This window comes from Eurosta solidaginis, chromosome 5 (assembly GCF_040869045.1).
Source record: "Eurosta solidaginis isolate ZX-2024a chromosome 5, ASM4086904v1, whole genome shotgun sequence".
In the NCBI taxonomy this organism is placed as follows: Eukaryota; Metazoa; Arthropoda; class Insecta; order Diptera; family Tephritidae; genus Eurosta; species Eurosta solidaginis.
The window spans coordinates 268,856,113-268,878,966 of NC_090323.1; the positions used below are offsets into that span (position 1 = coordinate 268,856,113).

The 22,854-nt window shown below is 33.5% G+C and overlaps 2 protein-coding genes across 3 annotated transcripts; both read left to right on the forward strand.

Annotated features, from left to right (window-relative positions):
• The first annotated feature begins 55 nt into the window (after positions 1 to 55).
• On the forward strand, positions 56 to 16,674 carry LOC137253477 (uncharacterized). Of its 2 annotated transcripts, none has more exons than XM_067790449.1 (2): positions 56 to 484; positions 6,189 to 6,289. In XM_067790449.1, the coding sequence occupies exon 1, from the start codon at positions 382 to 384 to the stop codon at positions 481 to 483; it is 102 nt and encodes a 33-aa protein (XP_067646550.1). In that variant the 5' UTR covers positions 56 to 381; the 3' UTR covers position 484; positions 6,189 to 6,289. The 2 variants fall into 2 exon arrangements, with proteins under 2 accessions (XP_067646550.1, XP_067646549.1); XM_067790448.1 differs by lacking the exon at positions 6,189 to 6,289 and adding an exon at positions 16,538 to 16,674 and having other exon boundaries at positions 94 to 484.
• A 103-nt stretch (positions 16,675 to 16,777) lies between these two features.
• Positions 16,778 to 22,280, forward strand: LOC137253476 (sodium-coupled monocarboxylate transporter 1). The gene is made up of 6 exons (XM_067790447.1): positions 16,778 to 17,387; positions 17,456 to 17,604; positions 17,687 to 17,848; positions 19,299 to 19,414; positions 19,484 to 20,296; positions 21,282 to 22,280. Exons 1-6 carry the CDS (start codon positions 16,778 to 16,780, stop codon positions 21,544 to 21,546), a joined length of 2,115 nt encoding a protein of 704 aa, XP_067646548.1. The 3' UTR covers positions 21,547 to 22,280.
• Positions 22,281 to 22,854: the final 574 nt, after the last annotated feature.

Consider the following 22,854-nt stretch of genomic DNA (forward strand, 5'->3'; position numbering starts at 1 on the left):
ATCATACACATCGAACATATTTGTTGTTGCCAATCGATAGTTTGATATAGCCGTAAATGCTACGCTCTCAGCTGATGGTCAATAAAAGCGAGCGCATATAGAGGAAACAATTCAATTGTACATCGTTAGTCCATACGAAACGTTTTGAATTTTGAAAATTGTGAGAAAGCGATAAAACGATAAATAAATGGATATTTTGTGTTAAAGGATAAAAAAAAAAAAAATAAAAAAAAACTGAATACAGTGCTCAAAGTAATAGCTCAAACTTAAATAAAGATAGTAATTTTTTAGTGAAAAATACAAAAAAATTTTAAATTTATATTCTAATCTATAACCTAAGGATATTATTATTCCTGTGAAGCGCTCAAAGGTGTTACGTTAATGAAATACAAAAACAATCGTGGCACGATACTACAGTTACAGTTTAGAACTTTTCTTGTGCAAACAATCTGTGAAATTTTTAGTGCTCAAAAATTATTTTAAGGTGAGAATAAAAAAAATTTTGTTCGAATTTTCGTTTATTTAAAACTTCACTTTTTAATTTTTATTTAAGTTTACAGCCAATTTCACAACAGCAATGCAATTGGAAATAATCTTTGTCTCCGAAAAAAATTTGTCAGAAAAGAGTTATTTTTCCGTTTAATTGTATTTTAATACTTTACACCAATTTCACACAGAAAGTTAATGAAATAATCTTCCATAAAAAGGACAAACTCTTAATAACCTCATTATTGCTATATTGAATGGCTAATGGAGTCAAAGATCTGGCAAATTTTCAAAAAAATTTAAAAATTTAATTTTTGCAGCAAAAGATAGCAGGGCTTTTTAAATAACAGGCTAATTTATATTTGCAAAAAATTTTTTTTGGCTGCTAACGGATATTCGTAAACGAAGTACATAAGTGTTCCTGTGTGAAAAGGAAAAATTAATTACTTCATTAAACAAAATTGTGATTCCTCTAAGATTATGTCTGAAATCGGTATATGACATATTTAAGTTTTTTTATAACAATACGGACAAATACAGGCCCTCTCGGACCGCTACGTTTAGCCCAAGATATATTTTTGTAAGGTGAAAGTTCGGCATTCCAGGAATTTTAATCGCCTTAGAGTGTCAGAGTGTCCTTGACTTGGGTTCAGAAACTGCGTCAATTTAGTCTCTCCCTAGATCTTTAGATATTTCCAGTCCGTAGGCAAATAATTTATTTCTCATACTAGATGAGAAATAAAATTTTTTATTGTAATTTTATAGGCACATTTGTATGAACATGAGTTCGAATTGAGCTCAAGACTTTTACAGTAATTTTCTTTTTTTATTATTATTAAAACATAATTTTTTTTTAGTTGGAAAAACATATAAACCAGAATGGAAGTAAGGAAATTTTAAGGCAACTGTCACAGCTCGTTGAATAGATCCATTTCGGAAGATGCTTAACTCCTCATCTTGAGACAAAAAATAACATAATTAAAAAAAGTATTTTATTGAAAAATACCACATTCGAAGGAAATATTTTCAAATAATATAGAAGTGTTTAAAAAATGTATATACATATGTTTTTGTAGGAATATTATTAAATTACTATCTAGGCCAATTATTTTTATTTGCGAAAAGAAATTTAAAGCTTTAAAACGTGCATGTTCATACAACAAAAACAAATTATCGCTATTGTATAAAATGCTGAATGAAAACGTAAAAAGATCATATCTTAAATCTAAAATAGAAATGGGTAAACAATTTAATGACATATTTAAAAATAAAATAATATTGTTACGAACCAGTACCTATGTACATATCAATTGAAAATATAAATTGTGAGCATTACCAGGCACTAACACTGCTAATAAAAATATTTATTTTTGAGAATATGCACTTAAATTTCGAAACGAAAAATATCCCTGAAGAAGGCGCAACCCTAATAGTACAAACCAATATTCATAAGAGATGGCGAAAAATCGGTTTAATATACATCAAAATATCCACAGTAGGAAAATCAAAAAAAAAAAAAAAAAAAAAATTGATATTACTTCTGGTGTTCCGCAAGGAAGCCATTTCAAACTTAGTTAAATGGTGTGATGCTAACAGCTTGGATGCGTTTTCCTAGAAAACCAGTTTCGGTTCATATATACATACATACATCATTGCGGACTACGTTACTGAGCAGACAACAAACTTCATAGATTTAGATGTTGAAATGGAACTTAAGTTTGATTTTAACCCTTATATTGAAAGTTGCACGGAGTTGTGGCTTTCGTTTAACGTTGGTTTAACCCTCCGATTAGCGGTGAATAAATTCAACACATCTTAGCGTTGTCGTCTGGCCAGACGAAATTTTACACTTTGAACTTTATCCACAAATATTTGAATTTTTATTTAAATTTTGAAGAAAACTCGTCTCATACTGTGATAAGTTTACATTTTTATTGATACATTTTGAAATGAATTCGATCTATGAGGTTTTATAGGCTTAAAAATATGTTCGTCTAGCTAAAAAGTGACATAATCAAATTTGGTACAAACAAGTGAAGGAGTCTAAGTTCGGGTGTAACCGAACATTATATACTCAGCGTGAGCTTCAATTGCAAATTTCATTTCAGATAAATTACTTTTCTACATAACACGTGGCACCGCCCTTTAAAAAAAAATGTCTCCCCATTTCCTCTTACAATAAAACTTGATAAGTGAAATTTCATTGATTCAAAACTATTTTTTGCTAAGTTATAGCTTATTATTCTAGTCTACGACCCTTTTAAATTTGTTTTATATCTAAGTTGCCGTGATCTTTAACCGATCCCGTTCATTTTTACTAGAAATATTTTTTACTATTACGATCCGTTAATTTTTCTTTGAGTTATGGCCCCCGAAACATAGAAAATAGCTTAGTCATAAAAGGGCGGTGCCACGCCCATTTTCAAAAATTTTAGTGTTTTCCAATTTAATGTTATAATTCAATTTAAAAAGTAAAATTCTACTGATATAAAGTTCTTTTTTGCAAAGATGTAGATTATTTTATTCGTCCGCGACCGTTTTAAAAATCTTTTATATAAAAGTGGGCGTGGTCCTTAACCGATTTCGTAAATTTTTCTTCAAAGCATTCCTTATAGTAAAGGTTCTCTCTGCCGAATTTTGTTACGATAGCTTTAACGATTATTGATTTATGATAAATAATATTTTTAAAATTGAATTTAGCACAAGTGGGCGGTGCCACGCCCATTTAAAATTTTTTTTTCAAATTTATATCAAGAGTCTCAACATCAGTCCACACGTCAAATTTACCAAATAATCAGGTTTTTTGTGTTTTTCAAAATGTTATATATATAAAAAGTGGGCGTGGTTATCATCCGATTTTCAATACCAATCTATTCTGGATACAGATTAGCTCGTGTACCAAATTTGTTGAAGATATCTTAATATTTACTCAAGTTATCGTGTTAACGGACAGACGGGCGGACATGGCTCAATCAAACTTTTTTTCGACACTGATGATTTTGATATGGGGAACTCCGCCAAACTTTGGGTTTTTTGGAGAAAAAATTTTTTTTTGAAACATGGTAGCACGCAAATATCTTTTTGTTAGGAACATTGAGGGGTAAATTGGAGCTATAATGCATCGCTGTTACTCGTCTTACATAACGCCTCAAAAAGATATAGTCAAAAGATCGAGCAAAATATATATAAATTGAGGTCACAATGTTAAATATACATTTATTTCAACACTTCTGTACCGATTATATCGATATATGGAGATATATGCAACCGTCAGTTATGTAAAATTTTTTTGATACAGGACCCCCTGTTTTGTAGATATCGGTAAAAATATAAAACCGAATAACCGCAAAATATTTTTTACTGCAAAGTTTGCAACACATTTATTTTAACACCTTTCCACCGATTCTTTTGAAACTTTAAAAACATATTATATTCAGGTAACAAAGTTTTAGTACCCGAGATCCGGTTTTGGAGATATTGATAAAAATATAAACCCGGAAAACCTTACATTTTTTTACTTCTTTAAACACTTCTTAACTGCTTGTGTTGAAATTTTATCAGGATGTACATATCTGTGTGGGGTATATTTAGGTAAAATTTTGTTGATATCCGAAACCCGGTTTTAGAGATATTGGCAAAAATATGAAACCGGGTAACCGTCAAATATTTTTTTACCTTCAATATGGATATCAAACAAATGGTATTTTAAAGACATTTAACTTACTGTAGTTTTCATTTCGATATTTTTTTTTTATTCCCACATCGTAAGGCTATAACATGAAAAAAGTAATGTAAGCACAGAACTTCATTAAAACATTAATATTGTACACAGAGCAAAGTTAATTAATATTTTTTTTTTTAATTTTTGTACCAAATTTGTGTTTCTTTTCATTTACTTTTAAATAAAACCTGGTTTAAAAAAAAAAAAATTTCTACACTTTTTGACGCTTGCCAATTTTTGTCGAAAATGTCGTATATAACATCAATAACTTTCCTTGCGTGAATATTCCAAGATGAGACAATTGATGGTATACTACTGTGGTGTAGAGAAAAAATTAGCAAATGTGTATGAAGTGATAAAAGTAAAATTGTAGCTGTGCCCACAAAAAAACATGCTCCAGGAAAAAATTTACGCAACCAAGCGCTTCCATTTTTCTGCCTCTACCTTCAAAACTGAAAGGGGCACATCGAATTTGAAGCCCTGGGTATTTTTAGTCCCTGATAGGCTATTATTGTGTATAATCAAAATTTCAATACTCAGTTGCTTCAAAAAGCTATAAGCAAAAAACTGTCAATATTGAAAACTAACAGAGTACCCGACGTCGTTCGGGTATAAATAAAAGCAGTACTATATAGACTAATATATTAGAAAATTCACAACCCCCATTTGTGTGGGAGATGCCACGCCCCTTTTTCGCTATCCCAATTTTTCACGAGGGGTAGGGATTAGTCTTATATACCTCCTCCCCTAATTTCAGTCGTCTAGCTTTAATACTTTCAGATATATTGACAACGAAAAATTCCAGTTGTATGGGAGGTGCCACGCCCCCTTGTCGAAAACTTTTTTTATATAGCCCACCATAGATTGACGCACTCGGGGTATGTCATGGCAAAATTTCGTTCGATTCCATTCTGCGGTTTAGGCTGCAAGTCCAAACATACATACAGACATACTTTCACAAATATATAGTAGAATGACAAAAAAAAAAGTATCGCTACTTTGATTGATGATAGTTTTGAGTATTGGAGGGTCACATTAATTTTGCTCATACTTTTAGAATCTCCGTCTCAAAAACAACATTCAGTTTAAATTTCATAGCGTTTCAGCAATGCCTCAAAATTTTATCGAAAAAATTCAATGTTATGTTTTTGTTTTATTGGTCTGTAAATAATTAATTATCATATTAATTTGCTGTCTTCAAGACCAATTTTATTATTTTTGTAAAATATGTGTGGATCACTGATGATAAACCGTCACGGGTTTTGAAATAGTCGGCTATACGGTCTATGAACTTTGTTTTTTCTAATTTACTCGTTTTCTATGTATAATTATTTAATATAATATAACTTGTAAAATATACATTTTACAAAAATAATAAAATTGCTCATATATGGAAGTCTATATCTATCTCGATTCCTTGAAACCTGTACAACCAACTGTTATCCAATCAGAGTTAATATACTCTGTGTGCAAAACACGCTGAGTAGAAAAAAAGTATTTTATTGAAAAATACCACATTCGAAGGAAATATTTTCAAATAATATAGAAGTGTTTAAAAAATGTATATACAAATGTTTTTGTAGGAATGTTATTAAATTACTATCTAGGCCAATTATTTTTATTTGCGAAAAGAAATTTAAAGCTTTAAAACGTGCATGTTCATAAAACAAAAACAAATTATCGCTATTGTATAAAATGCTAAATGAAAACGTAAAAAGATCATATCTTAAATCTAAATTAGAAATGGGTAAACAATTCAATGACATATTTAAAAATAAAATATTGTTATGAATCAGTGCTTACATATCAATTGAAAAAATAAATTACGAGCATTGCCAGGCGGACAACAAAATGCATGGATTTAGATGTTGAAATAGAACTTAAGTTTGATTTTAACCCTCATATTGAAAGTTGCGCCGAGTTGATTTAAGCAATTCAGTGACGCGTACATTAACAAACACCTTTTGACCTCGTTGGTTAGATCAATTTCGGAACAAGCCACAGAAGCATGGAACCGGCGTTATCAAGTTCATTGCGATAAATTAGAATCAGTGCAAAAACAATTTTTACTTTTCGCGTTGAGAGACTCATGGAAATGGAAACAGCAAATTTTATACTTTCGAAACCTTTTCACACTTAGCTAAAGCATTTGCGATCTAATTTTGAGTTGCATGGACCTCTTCGTTGTATGTGTCAGAATTTTGGTAAGTATTACAATAACTTTGATATATCTTTCTCGACTTTACTAAATAGAAAGCTTGTACTACTATCTTAAATAATTAAAAACTATAATTAGGACGGGTGACTTGGAAACACGTTCTTTGCAACCTCTCATGTAGTACAGCTCTAGCTGCAGCTTTATAGATGCATTCTGCTACCCTGCATCGCTTTATTCTGACAGCATTATAATGACTACTATATGAAGAAAACCTTTATATATGCTTGTTATTTGGATGAAATTTGGTAAAGAATTACAAAGAGAGAGAGAAAGAGAGAATTATATACGAGCTCACCAATCCTCAGTGGACTCCTGCTGCCTATTCATTACTCAAGTAAGAGCGAGTGCTAGGTGTTGCTTGTTTATATAAAATATATATAAACAATATGGTGCTCAGAATCTCGTCCTTTCCGATATTGTTAAAGCGGACCCTAATTTGAGTTCAACTAAATAGTATGTTAAATAAATGTTCATGACAATATGTAATGAGTACCTTTAAATCTAATTGTATATATAGTCTGTAAAATTTACCAATCTGTAGACTGAATAAATTAATAAATGTAAAAAATGTAAGCTGTTTTTCAATAAAATTTGTTTATTATTTTTTCGTTAATTAGACAAGAGAAGAAACTTGTGTTTAAGCTAGGTAGATATGAAAGGGGGCTCTCAGAATCGGCTTATTTTTATTTATAATAGAACATCGACTTTGGTTTTGGTAATCGGCCAATTAGTACGATAAGCTTTAAGTTTAGCTTTGTTATTACGACAAAGGCTGTATGGCCTTTTGATAAGTTTTGTTCTGTTTTCAACAGATATACTAATTTTTTGTATTGCCCCATTTTTTTAAAAAATTCAATGGAGTGAAGGCTTCCATTGACTTTAAAAAACATTTTTTATGCGTTAAGACAACAGCTGTGTTTTTATAAGCTTTTATTTAGTTTCACTAGCGGGACTCATGTAACCGTATAAATGCTTATAAAGTGTGTGAACGTACAAATTTATCTAGTGCGTAAACGAACTGTCAAATTTTGTATGAAAAATCATTTACACAATTTGTATAAATTTACGCGCACATTTCATTGTGTAAACGCGGTAAACTCAAAGGAATGCAACCTTGCAGACATTACAGCAGGCATTTTCATCAGAAATCTCCAACATTAGCAAGTCATTTACAAGAATATCTTAGTACAGACGTTTTAGTTTTGATTTTTCACTTAATCTTGGCATTTTTTAATTTGTATAACAATCTAAAAATTTTTGTTTGGCAATAATACATCTGATAAACAATCAAGTTTATCAAGAGTATTCTAGGTGCGTTCATATAACATCGTGTGTAAATAGATATAATTTTACACCTTATAAGTTTATATGCTTTCATGAGTCCCCCTACTGTAATCAAATTTTGCAAGTTAAAATTGATACACTTCCCGCTGTCCGATTGAGCTGAAATTTTGCACGCATGTATAACTCCGATGACAATGCAATATTACTTTGCGAGAATTCGATAAATTAATCGATAACAGCGTTATCGGTAAAGATTTGTGCTCACAAGCAATAAAAGCCTAAGTCCCAGACAAACCCGGCCTAGCTACAGCGGTACCTATCCGTGGAGTCTGAGGCTTAGGCCGTTGTTGCTTGTAACCATAGATATTTATATTGCATACTAATGAACTGTTACTGAATTAACTGAACACGGGCGCGAACCGCTGTAGCAATTCCATGCCATTACTACGCGGGTATGGGATTCACCATGCCATTTAATATAAGAAAATGTTCTTACCACGTGGTGAATCCCACGCTTACTTCCATGTTCTTTGTTTAGAGGGATGGTGAATAACCTACAGCGGATCAAGATCGCAGGTAACTTCGTTTTGTTTGTGTATACACCGAACGTAGAAGTTAAGCTGTTATCGCTAAATGTTGCATAATTTTCTGCGCACTTGATTTTGTTTTACAGATTTTTGGCGATGGAATTTTAGTTATGCGAAAGTTGGAATTTTATTTTAAACAGATTTAACCCACAGAGCAGAGATGTGCTATGAGTAGTTGTAAACTGAACTAATTAACTGAACAATTAAATATGATTTTAAGTTAGTTAACACTGTTTGACACAATTTTATATGTGCTCTCTATCAAAAATGCTTCAACTAACTTAGTGACATTTTTTTTCGATTATGAATATGCCCAAATATATTCGGATCATGATATGAGCAATGGTGTACTCATACTCAGTTACAGTTATTTAAACTCAGCAATTCGTATCAGTAATTTGGTTGAAAGTCTTTTTCATTTTGACACCGCGTTAGCGTCTGACAACGAAGATGCTGATATCCGAAGTGAAGCCACTTTTGGCAAACACATACGAGATGTTTTCTTGAAAATCTGTATATTCATATGTATTTAACGTTTTGTTGTTGCAGGACACGTGAACATGTGCATGCACATATATACAAATTCATTTGAATGAGTTGAACAAAGCATGGGGCGCATTCCAAAAGCACAACTGCTGGCCAATTTGATTAGTGATAACTTCTTGGAACGCACAGTTGCAACTTTACGATGAATTAGTGAGCATAAAAAATTTCCGCTCCATTCACTCAACGTTTTTATCGATTTGTTGTTGCCAGTTGGCTCAACGTATCGTTTCAAAAGCACAATTTCTTTCACCCAGCTGATAACTGATTATCTGAGCTAGCAGTTACGCTTTGAAATTCACCCATCGAAGCAAACTTTTGCCCCGTATTTCAATTAAAATTTCATACGAAAGCAGACTAAACACGCAAATAGTTCGTGAGAGACCGTTGTCGCTAGTATCCATATACATTATAGCTTATACTTACACATCAATTTTTGTATGTAAACGAATAGATCAGGCTAGCTGCGCTTGGTTGCTTTATTCGTACTCATATTTAAATTGCTGCGGATATAATATATTAGAGTATCAAAAAAGTTACCTGATGCCGATCTCTGCCACAGAGAAAATTTGTTGGTTATGAATGTGGATTTTTTCTGATTTATTATTAATATTTATGACCCAATGCCAAGGTGAGCACGTGCCGAGGGCTGAATGATATGAGGGTGTATACAAATTTCATATCGCTAACGTTGCGCCTCAGGGTACCAGGGCGAACCCTGTTGTACTGAAGCCCTTATCTCTCTACAATGCACCTCTGGGGGGATGGACCGTTTTTGTCCTATACTCGTGGGAACAAAATGAACAAAAATAAAATTAAAGAAAAAAAAAACTTTTTAAAAAATAAGCTTTTATTAATGGTTAATAAAATTAACTAAAAAGTAAATAAAATTTAAGAAAAAAGATTGTGATAGCAAAAAAAGGAGGTCCTAAATGTTCTTAATTATACCATCAAAATTTAACACGCTTTTATTAGAAGAATTAGGACTGTGATATAAACTGTAAGATTTAATAATTTAGATGTAAAATTTTAATGTAAAAAATATACTTATATTGAAGAATTCATGAGCTTAACACCGGCTTATAATAATTGAATTTCAATTATTATGTTTTCTAAGAGAAACTGAAAAGAACGAAACATTTACTGGCGTATTGCGATGGAACCATTTCGAAAACTGCCAACGTAATCATCATCAGGCAATTTTGTAATGTTATCAAAAGTTTCACCGGGATTCGAACCGTGAATCACATGGTGAAACTGCAGTTGCCTTTAACCACTAGGCTATCCTGCTGGTATTTGTTTTCATGCTTAATTCAGTTTTTCTCATTTCTACACTAACAACACAATTGAGACATTTTGTGTCTATATTAATTTGTGTGCCATGTAGATTTGCTTTTGTAAAGTTCTTCTTCGTTGCGAATGAGAAGCTTTGTAAACTCGGGCTCAGTTTTACATATTTATGTATGTTTGTTTAAAGGTGTGTTCAGTTTATACTTATATTTAAGAATTCATGAGCTTAACACCGGCTTATAACATTACAAAATTGCCTGATGATCATTACGTTGGCGGTTTTCGAAATGGTTCCATCGCAATATGCCAGTAAATGTTTCTTTCTTTTCAGTTTCCCTTAGAAAATATAATAATTGAAATTCAATTATTATAAGCCGGTGTTAAGCTCATGAATTCTTAAATATAAGTATAAACTGAACACACCATTAAACAAACATACATAAATATATAAAAAATATATATAATTATGTACAATATGGAATTCGTCGCAGACGAAGAAGCCTAATTATCGTTAAAGGTTACAATGAACTTTTAAAGTGTTATATTTCTTTACAGTCAATTTATTTTTTACTTTTTAGTTAATTTTATTAACCAATAATAAAAGCTTATTTTTAAAAAAGTTTTTTTTTTCTTTAATTTTATATACATGTATGTATATACACATGCGCTTAAACTTTATATGTACTGCTAAGTGCATAACTTTATCTACACTTATAAAATCGTTGCGCTTATAAAATTGCTGCTCAGCTGCAACTGAAATGTGTATCTCCATTTTATCTCTACACTATTCTGCCTTTCTACGGCCGAAAAGTGTGTTTGTCCACTGATTCAGCTATAGGTTATACAAACAGAGGTGCGTGTCTCCGCTAATAAGCACAACCCGTTTTGTAGTAACTTATTTAACCACTGCCGCGGGTCTTCAATATGTGCCGCTAGATGGACGTTTTTTTACCCGTAATTGTAGATTTATATACATGTAAAAAAAAACGGCTGATGTAAAATATGTATGCAAACTTCAAACCGAAAAGACACGCAGAACAAAAATTTATTTATTTATTTATTTAGTCTATGATATACAGAGAATCCTACAGACTAGATTACATAAGAATTCATATACTTATATATAATAAAGAACCACTTAACATAAAGCAGAAAAGAGCATATTTTTAAAGCATTGCCGCGATAAAGAAAAATCAATACAATGTTTATGATTAATTGAGTTGGTTACAATTAGAGCGCGTGTGATTGGTCCATTCAGCTCATAATTAGACTTAAAATTCTCAAGATCAAACATATAACGTTGCCGCAAATTACGTTGTTGAACATGGAAGTTCAAAGATTCAAGAATTATTGGACAATCGATTATGCCATTGACAATATCATAAAGGAACATATTTGTGGATATTACCCTTCTTCTTTCCAGGGAAGGAAGGTTAATTAGCTTACACCTTAAAGAATAAGGAGGAAGGGGCTGGTCGAATTTTAAATCAGATAAACAGTACTTCATAATTTTATTTTACTTACCCCAAATAGAGCTGTATCAGAAACAAGATAAGTCGAAGTCACTGTATTTCTTAATTTAGAATACGTAACGCTGTAACATTTATTGACATTGAGCGCGAGCTTATTTCTACAGCACCAAGCATTAAAATCATTGAGTTCAATTTGAAGTATGGAAACATCAGACTCTTTTTTAATTTTAAAAAATATTTTTAAATCATCAGCATACATGAGATGACGACATTGCTTACAACAAGCACTTACTTCATTGAAAAGCATAATGAAAAAGAGTGGACCAAGCATGCTTCCCTGAGGCACGCCCGATGTAGCCACATAAGGTGCTGACTCCACACCGTCAATTAGGACGAAATTGACTCTATTGGATAAGTATGAACTTATCCATTGTCGAAATGAGGAATGAAATCCCCATCTTCCTAGCTTACCCAATAGTACGCAGTGCGATACTCTGTCAAAAAATTTGGAAATCGAGTTAGCTTTTTACACAGTAAGTTCCATTTGCGGTTGCTCTCATGCAATTTGCAAGTGCATGAGACATTTTTGACAAAAAACTGCCGCATTTTGTTTTTATTGGTAAGACTGTTGAAAGGTAACTAAACAAATAATTATTTGGCAAAATGAATTTTACTTTAATTCCATTTCATAAAGGACTATAATTAGTTAAGTAGAATATACAGTCATATGTCTTCCACATTTTACGGGTTTGAGTCGTTCACAAAGTGTGTAAACCAATTAAATCCAACAATACTCATATCCTCTTGTCCAAAAAATTTGTTTTTTAGTTACAACCTTTTGAAACGGCCGCCTGAGATATGACATTATTAATGACTTCGCTGAGATACCACCTTATCAGGAGCATACCTGAGATAAATCCTTGTTAAGAAAACTTTTGCGTGGCGAATTTGGAATATAAATATTTACTTATTTCCTAACAAATATTATTAATAATTACCTAAGTTTTAATAATAAAGAATATAAGTTATTTAAATAACTGTAACAACAATTATTATTTATCACAAATTGTTTAGGGAATGCTGTATTATCACTATTTGATTTGCTTAGATCTTAATTGCTTTTACAACATAAAAAAAAATTAATTGTTTATGATGCAAATTAATAAATAAGAAATTCATTTCACGAGTCGTTGCTGTAAACGCGACTCAATTAATAAATTAATGGCGCAGACGCGTTTAACAACAACAAGTTAGTTATTATTATTTACAATTACAACAACTTCATCTTGAACAAGCGTCTTCAACAAAACAAAGCCACCCTCATCAATTAACGCAAGCGCAACGACTTCTATTACTTTCCGTGTATTCTCTATTCCGCTCTTCTGGCGTATGACAAGATTGATTAAGGTTTGATCTTGGTTTGATTGTTGTTCGATCGAGCACAGCCTTGTTTATTGGACCAGCTTTTGCTTTTACGAGGGAATCTTTGTGATTGTTATTGTTTTTGCTGCTTTGGGGATGATGGTTTGCGTTTGTTTTCATTCGAGGCGCACGTGTGTATGGGAGTGTATTTGTTGTTTTATTATTTCTTGTTTTAACTGGTTGGCGCCGGTTTGTCTGCCGGTATCCGGAAATTAACCAGATAAATGTGCTTAGATCTTAACTTGATTGACTTTTTTTAACGGCATTCGTCACTACGTACTGCACAAACACTTTGATCACATTGGGACATTTTTTTAATTACTACGGCGTTGGTATGGGCGCTACCATTTTACATGGGCATATGCGATCTCATGCTCTTTCTTAAATGAGTTAGCAAAAATGTAAATAATAAGTTGGACATTCATTGAGAGCGTGTAAAAACAGTCATGAAAAAGTCGTTAAAAATTTCCATATTTTGTGATAATATGCTTATGACGATATATAGGTAAATACTTGTAACGGGTTTTTATATTCGAATTTCGTGAATGTCTATTACTTGAAGAAATTATAATTAACTACTACAAATTTAAATTTTTTTAAAATAATTTCACTACAGCAGTCGTTATGTTGAATACAAATGCAATTTTATAAATTCCTCTCCAAGGATGGCATAACTGCATAGATTGGCACTCGCATAATAATTTTAAACCTGAGCTTCTTTTCTTGTTTCTCTTGGTCGTTAGCGTGATGCTAATTAATTAACTTAAAATTACTACAGAACAGGAGAACGGTTTTTACTTGTTTCGTGGTGCTATTGATAGCCACGTGTGTCCATCAATATTCCGGCCAGAACCTTTTTCGAGCTCCTTAAATAGTCTTTACAAGCAATCTTCTCATGAAAACAGGTCTTAATACTTTTAAACTTCTACTTAGCCTATTCGCCAACCAAACCTGATGATTTTTAGTAATTTCGATAGTATTCGAAGCATCGGAGAGCAAACATTGAATATAACCTTCGGGGAGTCTTTTTACGATGACAACAATAACAAAAACAACATGCATCGATATTTTTCTGCATTCGTATCATTCCTGCGCCGCGTATTGGGTGTTCGTTTATATTTCACTCGTTGTTGGCCATATTCTTTTCGAAGGTAAGATTGAAAATCACCATAAATCAATTGAAAAATCGCCCAAATACAAAAAAACTTACAAACGTAAGATTGGATATCCTTGAGTTCCATGCAAAGGTATCATAAAATCTCTAAATAACGGACAGATTTAATATCTATAGTAGTACCGCTTTTAGTCCCTGTTAAAAAATTCAGCGACCTACATATATAATATGTAATTTCGTAGAATCGGAGATGTATTCGTATTGCCGACGAAACTGTGAGGAGTGAACAAGTGTCTACTGTTTTTGCTGAAGACATTGTTGAAGCCAAACGCGTAGCTATGTGTATTGTCGACAATGTTTCTTAGACAAAACTGTAACAGTGCTCTCCCTTAATATCTGCCTGCGCTGAGGTTTCTTAGCAATTTTTCGTTTAACTGTAGCCTGACACTTCCATCACTCTCTGCAGAAGAAGATTGAGCAGGATAGACCATAACTTATCTAGAATCCAGGTCGTAACGGCAGTTGGTATACAAAACTTTTCTCCCAAGAACGTTTAAGCCTGAAATGTATAACCCCAAATATTTTTATACACATTTTTTGTTGCATCTTAGCTTACGAGTGTGAAAATAATTCTTGTAAATAATTATATGACATTGAACTTGATACATCAATAGCCGAATTCGTATAGAAATTAATTGAATAATAACCAAAGTGTTTACTACCGGACACTTTTGATTCATAGTATGTATATGTATGTATGTACATTAGGGTGATTCTTATAATTCTATTTTCCTTTTTGAACTAGCCCCACACCTTCAAACAGTGATATTAAGGACAACAATTCATATTGGTCCCTATTGGATACGATTAAGGGATGTCAAACAGGAATCAAAACTTAAATTTCTCTATGGAAACTCCAAAAATGAAAATTAGATATTTTGTTTTTTAATACTTAAAATCGATAATATTATAGTAAGCGATATCACATTAGTTTGATCAAAGTTCATATTGTCACGGATATTAGCATCACTAAGCTATACCATCACTAAGGCCATGCTAAGCGATATTTACGTCAATAATCAAATCATGTATACACATATATAAGGCAGCCAAGAGATGTCACACACAGATGCATTTACTTATACGTCTATGTGCGCGCGAGAGACTGTAAACTACAAACATTCACATCAATAATTCAATCTTTATGTATCAACATAAACGAATAAATAATTGCGTCTACACATATGTACCATGTACGAATACGAGCAGCGGAGAGTCAATGCGCAAACACATGCATATATCTGAGAAGTTTGAGAGCTACTGGACTAGTAGATTCTGGAAGCGCCTAAAAGATGTATAAAATTGTGCAATTTTAGTTATAGCTGAGAAGTTTGAGAGCTCATGGACAATGCTAGTAGATTCTGGAAAAATGCGAACGAGGAAACCAAAGGGTATAAAAGGCAACAGATGTAGAGGCGCTGCAATTCAGTTTGATTTGAGATTTCAATTAAGCGCTATCTAGCGAGCTATAGCAGAATTATTTTGAATAGTAGAGTTTCATTTGAGCTATCAATCAGTTTGGTTATTAAGCCAGAGAGTAGTAAAGTATAAGTGTTATGGTGAAGTACTTTAATAAAGGCCATTTTTCCATTGTTCAATATTGGAGTTATTTATTCAACAGTTTAGTGATTCGAACTTAGCAGAGGATTGCAAATAAGAGGATTTGCGGCAGATTTGTTACAATATTTTAATATATCGACTGCTGAGTTGAATATCAACCGCCGTTTCGTAACACCCTATCTCAGAAATATTTTTAGAAATGCCATTTTTCAGAGTTTGTTTTAAATTGCCCTATATCAGAGCTATTTCGTTTCGAAATATCCTATCTCAGAAATCTTTTGAATAATGCCTTTTTTAGAATTTGTTTTAATCGCCCTATCCCAGAACAATTTTTTAATAGACACCACAGCTTATGTTTACTCTCATATAAGGCGTTCTTCAAATATATTCTGAAATAGGAATTTCTTCAACTGAATACAGAGATATGGGGGTTTCGAAAAGGCAGCCGAGAAAACGTAGTACTCCACTCAGCAGTCGATATTGAGTCTTCTTAGCGTAATCTGAACTGTAGCCCTTATGCAGGAGACCTTAACCACAAACGGGATCAAAATTTTTATGTTATATAGCCTACTATAATATATAATAAACAGTGTAATTGGTTTTGAATATAAAACTGAAAAGTTGGTAAACAACGGACACCCTAATGTGCAAACGTAGTGTATGAAATTACGTGATCTTGAATTTTCCACACAAGCCATTGGATCACTCATTCAAACTTACAAATAAAAAAGTTTACGACGCACAATTTTAACGATTTCATTTATTAATTTTTAATTGCAGGTTGTTAACTAATTGTAAATCTATCAATTGATTATTACGGAGATGTAAATGACTCGCCCCGTCAATAATAAAAGAAGGACTTTTTTTAAATAAAAAATATTCGAAAATTTGCAGCAAGTTGGGCTTACAGCTACATACACATACAAGTTCACAAATTTCTGGATTTCACTCAACCAAGTTCTTCAATAAAGAAAAAGATCAAATAAAAAAATATTGACTGTTAAGAAAATCCCACAAAAAATGTCTCAAATAATGGCAACGCTACTCAAATTATTGTTCCTTTGCGCTTTGGCACATTATACTAGCACCTTAGCCGTGCCAGATATCAACACGCAAAAGTACCAACTAGCAGGCACCACAAATACACCAGGAACTCAAAAGTTGCATCAGATATCACCACCCTATTTATTGGTGCGTGGCGACTCCACTTATGCGGCGCCGACTGATTCACCGCTTGCTATGTTGGATGCAATGGATTCTGACGCTGCTGAAAAACGTAACTTTGATTTAACTGCGGAGTTGCTGGTGAAAATGTATAAGAAACAATTGAGGAGAGAAGAGGACGAAGCACCCACTGAGAAAGAAGAATGCAACGATCCTTCACACAAAGCCGCTTTCTCCGGCTACGACTACACGATTCTGATTTCGATGTTGGTTATTTCGTTGGGTATTGGCATCTTTTATGGGTTCTTCAATAAATCAGGCGGCTCATCAGAGGATTTTCTATTGGGATCGGGCATGTCAATATTTCCGGTAACATTGAGTTTGACAACGAGTTTTATTACGGCGATCGAGTTGTTAGGAAATCCATCCGAGATGTATTTGCAGGGCACACAATTTGTGTTCATCGGTGAGTTTTGCCTGGGTTCTTTGGAAAGTACTTAATAAATAATTTCAGGTTCTCTCTTCTTTTTTCAGTTATACCCATGATTGTTGTTATACCTGTGGCTGTCAAAATATTTTATCCAATCTATTTCAAAATGGAGCTAACGAGTTGTTATGAATATTTGGGCATACGCTTTGGTAAAGAGATACGCATCCTTGGCGCGGTCTTGTATGTAATACAAGTAAGTTTTCATTGAATAGACGAAGACTCGTATTCCCTAACAGAAATATTAATACAAAACTATTCTCAACTCTTATTTTTAGATGTGTTTCTACACTGCTGTAGCAGTTCTAGCGCCTGCGATTGCGCTCTCAAAAGCGACTGGCTTAAACACAAAAGTTGCTGTGATATTAATTTATTTAGTTTGCGTCTTCTACTCCTCGCAGGGTGGCATGAAGGCGGTAGTTATAGCCGACACATTTCAGGTGAGTTAATCGAGTTCTTTTTGAAGAAGCAGACGATCTTAGTAATATTTCAATCATGAAAGCTGGGATGTTCCGATATCTGGGTGTAGGAACGTTTGGATATTTGTTTTTTCACAAATTTGCTTTGTCCCTCAACCAAGACAGAACGGTGAAAACATGTGGATAAAATTTGGCCCTTTTGGAATTGAATTCAGGATAGTTTAAGAAGCACTTCCGGAAATTTTTGTGAGTAGTTTCGGGTGTTTTTCTGGTCTGGACATTTGCTTAGTTATTCGACATAAGTTCGGAAGTGTTGAGGGATCATTACGTAATAATTTTGTAACCATATAAAGATTATTTCGGAACCATGTCCGGATCATCTATCTGTCTTTGGATTAATTTTTAATAGTTTCCGAGACCGTTCCGAAACCATTTTAGTATAGCTTTGGGACTACTTCGGTATCGTATAATTTCAAGATCCTTTCGAGATCATTTAGCGATTATTTTTATATTGGTTTCGGTATAATTTGGGTATATTTCGATATAGCTTAAGAATGCTTCGGGGATACTGCGAGAATTGTTTTCATATCATTTCGGTAATAGCTCTGGTTAATATTTGCAATATTTTAAGGTTATTTTGGGATCACTGCAAAATGAATTCCGTATTGCCTTCGGGGTCTTTACTTCATTATTTTGAAATAGTTGTCCGAATTACTATTTTAGGATAAAAAATAAATAAATACTTGGCGCGATAACTTCCAAAGAGATTTTAGGTCCAGCTTCCCTTTAGGTCCAGCTTCACTTTACAAGTTGCGTCGTGCTTCTTTAAATGTTTCCTACAAATTGGGGGGATGGGACCTACATGTTGATGCAAAGCAGAAGAATATTCGCTGGGACTCGGAGTATTTGCCAAATCACTGCCGGGTGGCGACCCGGCTTAGGACTTTTTTCTAATCGGAAAACTTTTTTTCTGAATTTTCGATGTTGCTTTGCCCGGGAGTTGAACCCAGGACCTTCGGTGTGGTAAGCAGAGCACGCTACCACCACACCATTGCGACAGGATACTGTTGCGATATTATCGGAACAATTTTGGGATTGTGTCATGGATCATCATTATTTTGAAATTATTAAAGTATAATTTTGGTATATTTCGGTACCATTTCGGCATCGATTCCGATCTATAATAGAACAATTTTATGACTGTCTATGAAACATTTCGGGTCATAAATGTGTAGAGACTATTGTGCCTATTTTGAAATTGTTCTTAAGAGCATTGCGGGATTTGTTTTTAAAAGAATTTTGAAATTATTTCTTTATTCTGGGAAAGCCTTGTATTTCTGATTCTATTCGACCTAGGCCAACAGGATTTAATAAATGGGGAACATAGATCGAGGAACATGGTTTTTCATTTTAGTTTAACGTGAGAATTCCAATTTTGTTTTTTAATATATCACCTTTTCCTTTACTTCAGGCTGCAGTTTTAGCTGTCTCACTTGTGTTGGTCGTTGCGTTGGGCACTGTTTATAGCGGCAATGCTATAGAGATCTTCAATACAGCTGCAGATAGTCATCGTCTAGAGTTCTTTAAGTAAGTCACTAATTCAGCTACCTACACCACTTAGGACAGAAACTAATTTGAACACGTTTTCTCTTACAGCTTTAATTTTGACCCCACCACACGTCATACGGTGTGGTCCGTAGTCATTGGTGGGTTCTTCTATTGGACTTCCCTATTTTGCACAAATCAGGCTTCAGTACAAAAATGCATGTCACTAAAATCACTAAAACTCGCTAAAGTTGCTTTGGGTTTTGCTATACTTGGGCTGGTTGTCGTATTCCTGATGAACTTCTACACCGGCCTCATGATCTTCAACCATTACGCCGATTGTGATCCACTTAGCGCTGGACGCATAACAGCATCCGATCAACTGCTGCCCTTCTATATCATTAGCACTTATGAAAATGTTTACACGGTCGCTGGTATTTTTGTTTCGGGCATCTTTGCTGCCAGTTTGGGTACGGTGGCGTCTGCTTTGAACTCGCTGTCCGCTGTGACTTGTGAAGATTTGCTCGTAAATGGCATGAACATTAAAATTACACCAGATAAAGGAGCGCTCTATGTTAAATGGATGTCTTTGGGTTATGGTGTATTATCCTTTGGGTTGGTCTTCATTGTGGAGAAGTTGGGAGGTGTTCTGCAAGCCACATTGACTTTGAATGGTTTGATTGGTGGCGTTACTTTAGGACTTTTCGTGCTGGGTATTGCATTTAAGCCAGCCAATACGAAAGGCGCTTTCTATGGCAGTTTGTTATCGCTAGCTATCGTTATATTTATTGGTGTGATGGCGCAAATAGTCAATGAGAATCCTATGGAGCTGCCGCTTTCTGTGGCGCATTGTGATTGTAATGTCAATGTGACGATGTTAAATTTGCCTGCAACGCTGGAGGTGGGATCGCAAACTGGTTTCAGGTAAAAAAATAAGGTTTTGAGTTCTTTTTCCACTTAGCCATCCAAAGAGAAAATCGAAATATGTCTTTCTTTAAAAAAATAGTTTTTTTGTTTTAACTTGCCATACTAGAACAAACTATTTTTGAATCGAGGTAGAAACCAGTAATATGCAACCCATATCCTATAATATAAAATTGAAGGGCTCTTGTTAAGAGGGGCGGGAGCAAGTATATCCTGTCAAACTATGATCTGCATATCAAGCCCATATCCAGTTGATTTATATCCCATTCCATAATACCCTTAAGGGTATTAAACTTATTTTTATAGACAGACACAATCTTTACCGAGACTTTGTATCTAAATCAGTCGTCAGAGTATGCGTTGCTAGAGAATCAAAACTCGACAGTCATTTGCCCTGCTTAAAAGTTTCCAAATGTAGCAAGAGAAACGCTGTAAGGTTAGGTTGAGAGATCGGGATACTTGAGTTTGCAGACTTTATTCAATCTCCTGACAAGACCACTTGCATTTATTCGGTGGCCTGCTAGTATGGTGGCGCCCTAAGTACCAATATATCGGAGGCGCGGGAGGTATGTACTTTTGATTGCATTCGCTCCCACTCAACGGACAGACCAAAAGTAGCCGGTGGGTCACCAATTGGAGTGAATTTTGAGAATAGAGGGTTTCTGCAGGATAAGGAAGTAATCTGGTCATCGAAACCCGTATCGAGACCATTGTTAAATGCAAATACTGTTACTTAGGTACAAGTCAAGATACACTTTTTGAGAAGTTTACGCGCTTACGGCAATTGTACGCAAATTTAGTGCTTTCACATGTTCACTTACATGAGTTTACAGTTAGTGCGTGCATGATGGTATGTGAGAATACTTGTGATAGTTTCGACAGCAGCACTACCCACTCCCTTTTAGGTGCATTGTACTGAAGCCTTATACATAATTTTAAATCTATTTGAAACCTAATGAACTCCATACATTTTTTTCACCCTTAGTTCCTGGCCGATCTTCAAACTCAGTTATATGTGGTACTCGATGATCGGTACATTGCTGACAATATTTTTGGGTTTAATCATCTCATTCATTGTTTCGGCTGTACAACGGCATAATGTGCTTAAGATAAACTCCGTGCAGGAGGAAAAGCCAGAGACAAGGCCACAATTCAACACTGAAATAAATGTGATATCTGCGTCGGAGCCAGCATCCATGGAAAAGAAAGAGGGTCATATAAATCATGCCATACGATTGGATGATGAATGAATATCATGCGGAAGTAAAGCTTTAGACCCAAGAAAAAGGCACCAACGAAAGGAGCTTTTATTACTAAATGCTTCAACGAAGTTTAAAAAAAAAAACTTGATAAAAGCTGTTCAAAGCATTTTCAATATCAAAACTTGCATGTAGCAAAATTTGCAGAGGCTTTTACATAACATAACCATTTTGGACAAAAGATTCAAGCAAAAAACTTGCTCTTACAAAAGTGCATAACTTCGCATAACATAATGTACAAATTAATTAAACTAGACTTTATGGACTAAACTTAGATAGTTTTAATTTCTAAGCAAATATATACTTTTGTAAACTTTTTTTTTTAATTTTAAATGATTGCAATGGAAATTGTATCAATTCACATATGAAAATCATTAATTTAGTTTTAATTGTATTATATACCATTTTGTAATATTATTGTATATTTGTATGTATTCTTTAAATGGATTTATAACTCAGTAGTTAGTAATACGATTATTATTAAAAAAGTGATAAAATAAGCAAATGACAAAAGATGATGCAAAAATTATGGCGAAAGTACAACAGAGAAGTGACGAGATATTTGTGTATGAATATTTATTATTGCTTTATTAAATTTTTTCTTATGTAATAGATATGTATGTAGTTCTGATCCTATAGTATTCCAGTATCTTGTTTACACGTGCACAAACATTAATTCGTAATAAAATGAAAATAAACACGGATAACAAATCTTTGCGCCAATAGCTTTTTTTGTGTATTGTGACTTAGATATGCATATGCACAAATTTATTTATTATTTAAATAACAAATTCTTGTTATACAAAATGTACAAATAAACACAAAATTTTGAAAAAAAATTTGTTTCTGCTTTGCCGAAATTCTTATCTCGAAACAGTCACGAAACATGGCGAATTCAGTACCATGTGTTATTATCCCAACAGCTGATTGCTTCTTCTTGATTATTTTCCATACAACGCCTTGTACTATAACGTGTCAGTTAATCGGTATCAATGAACATTTTCTTTTGACTTGACATTCTTCTGCACGGCGAATTGGTTGAATTTGCTTTGCCACCACCTGGTACGGATTCGCCTTGGTCACCAAATGATACAAAAATTGTCATGAAATTATAACGCAAACCAATTTCCTGTGTTAAAAAAGTAAATTAAATTATCCGGGGTCTGCCCCAAAACAAAATAACTTGAACAATTTATATGCGAAAACAATAAAAATGTACAAAATATAGTCCAAATTTATACGGAGAATTTACCGAAATTATAACAGTGCAGAAATATTTCCTGGAACAATTTTGAAATA

Coding starts and splice junctions, on each gene's coding strand:
- LOC137253477 (XM_067790449.1), top strand. CDS start 382: ATGAAATACAAAAACAATCGTGGCACGATACTACAGTTACAGTTTAGA.
- LOC137253476 (XM_067790447.1), top strand. CDS start 16,778: ATGTCTCAAATAATGGCAACGCTACTCAAATTATTGTTCCTTTGCGCT. Junction 19,415..19,483: donor CATCGTCTAGAGTTCTTTAA/GTAAGTCACTAA, acceptor TTTCTCTTACAG/CTTTAATTTTGACCCCACCA. Junction 20,297..21,281: donor GGATCGCAAACTGGTTTCAG/GTAAAAAAATAA, acceptor TTTCACCCTTAG/TTCCTGGCCGATCTTCAAAC.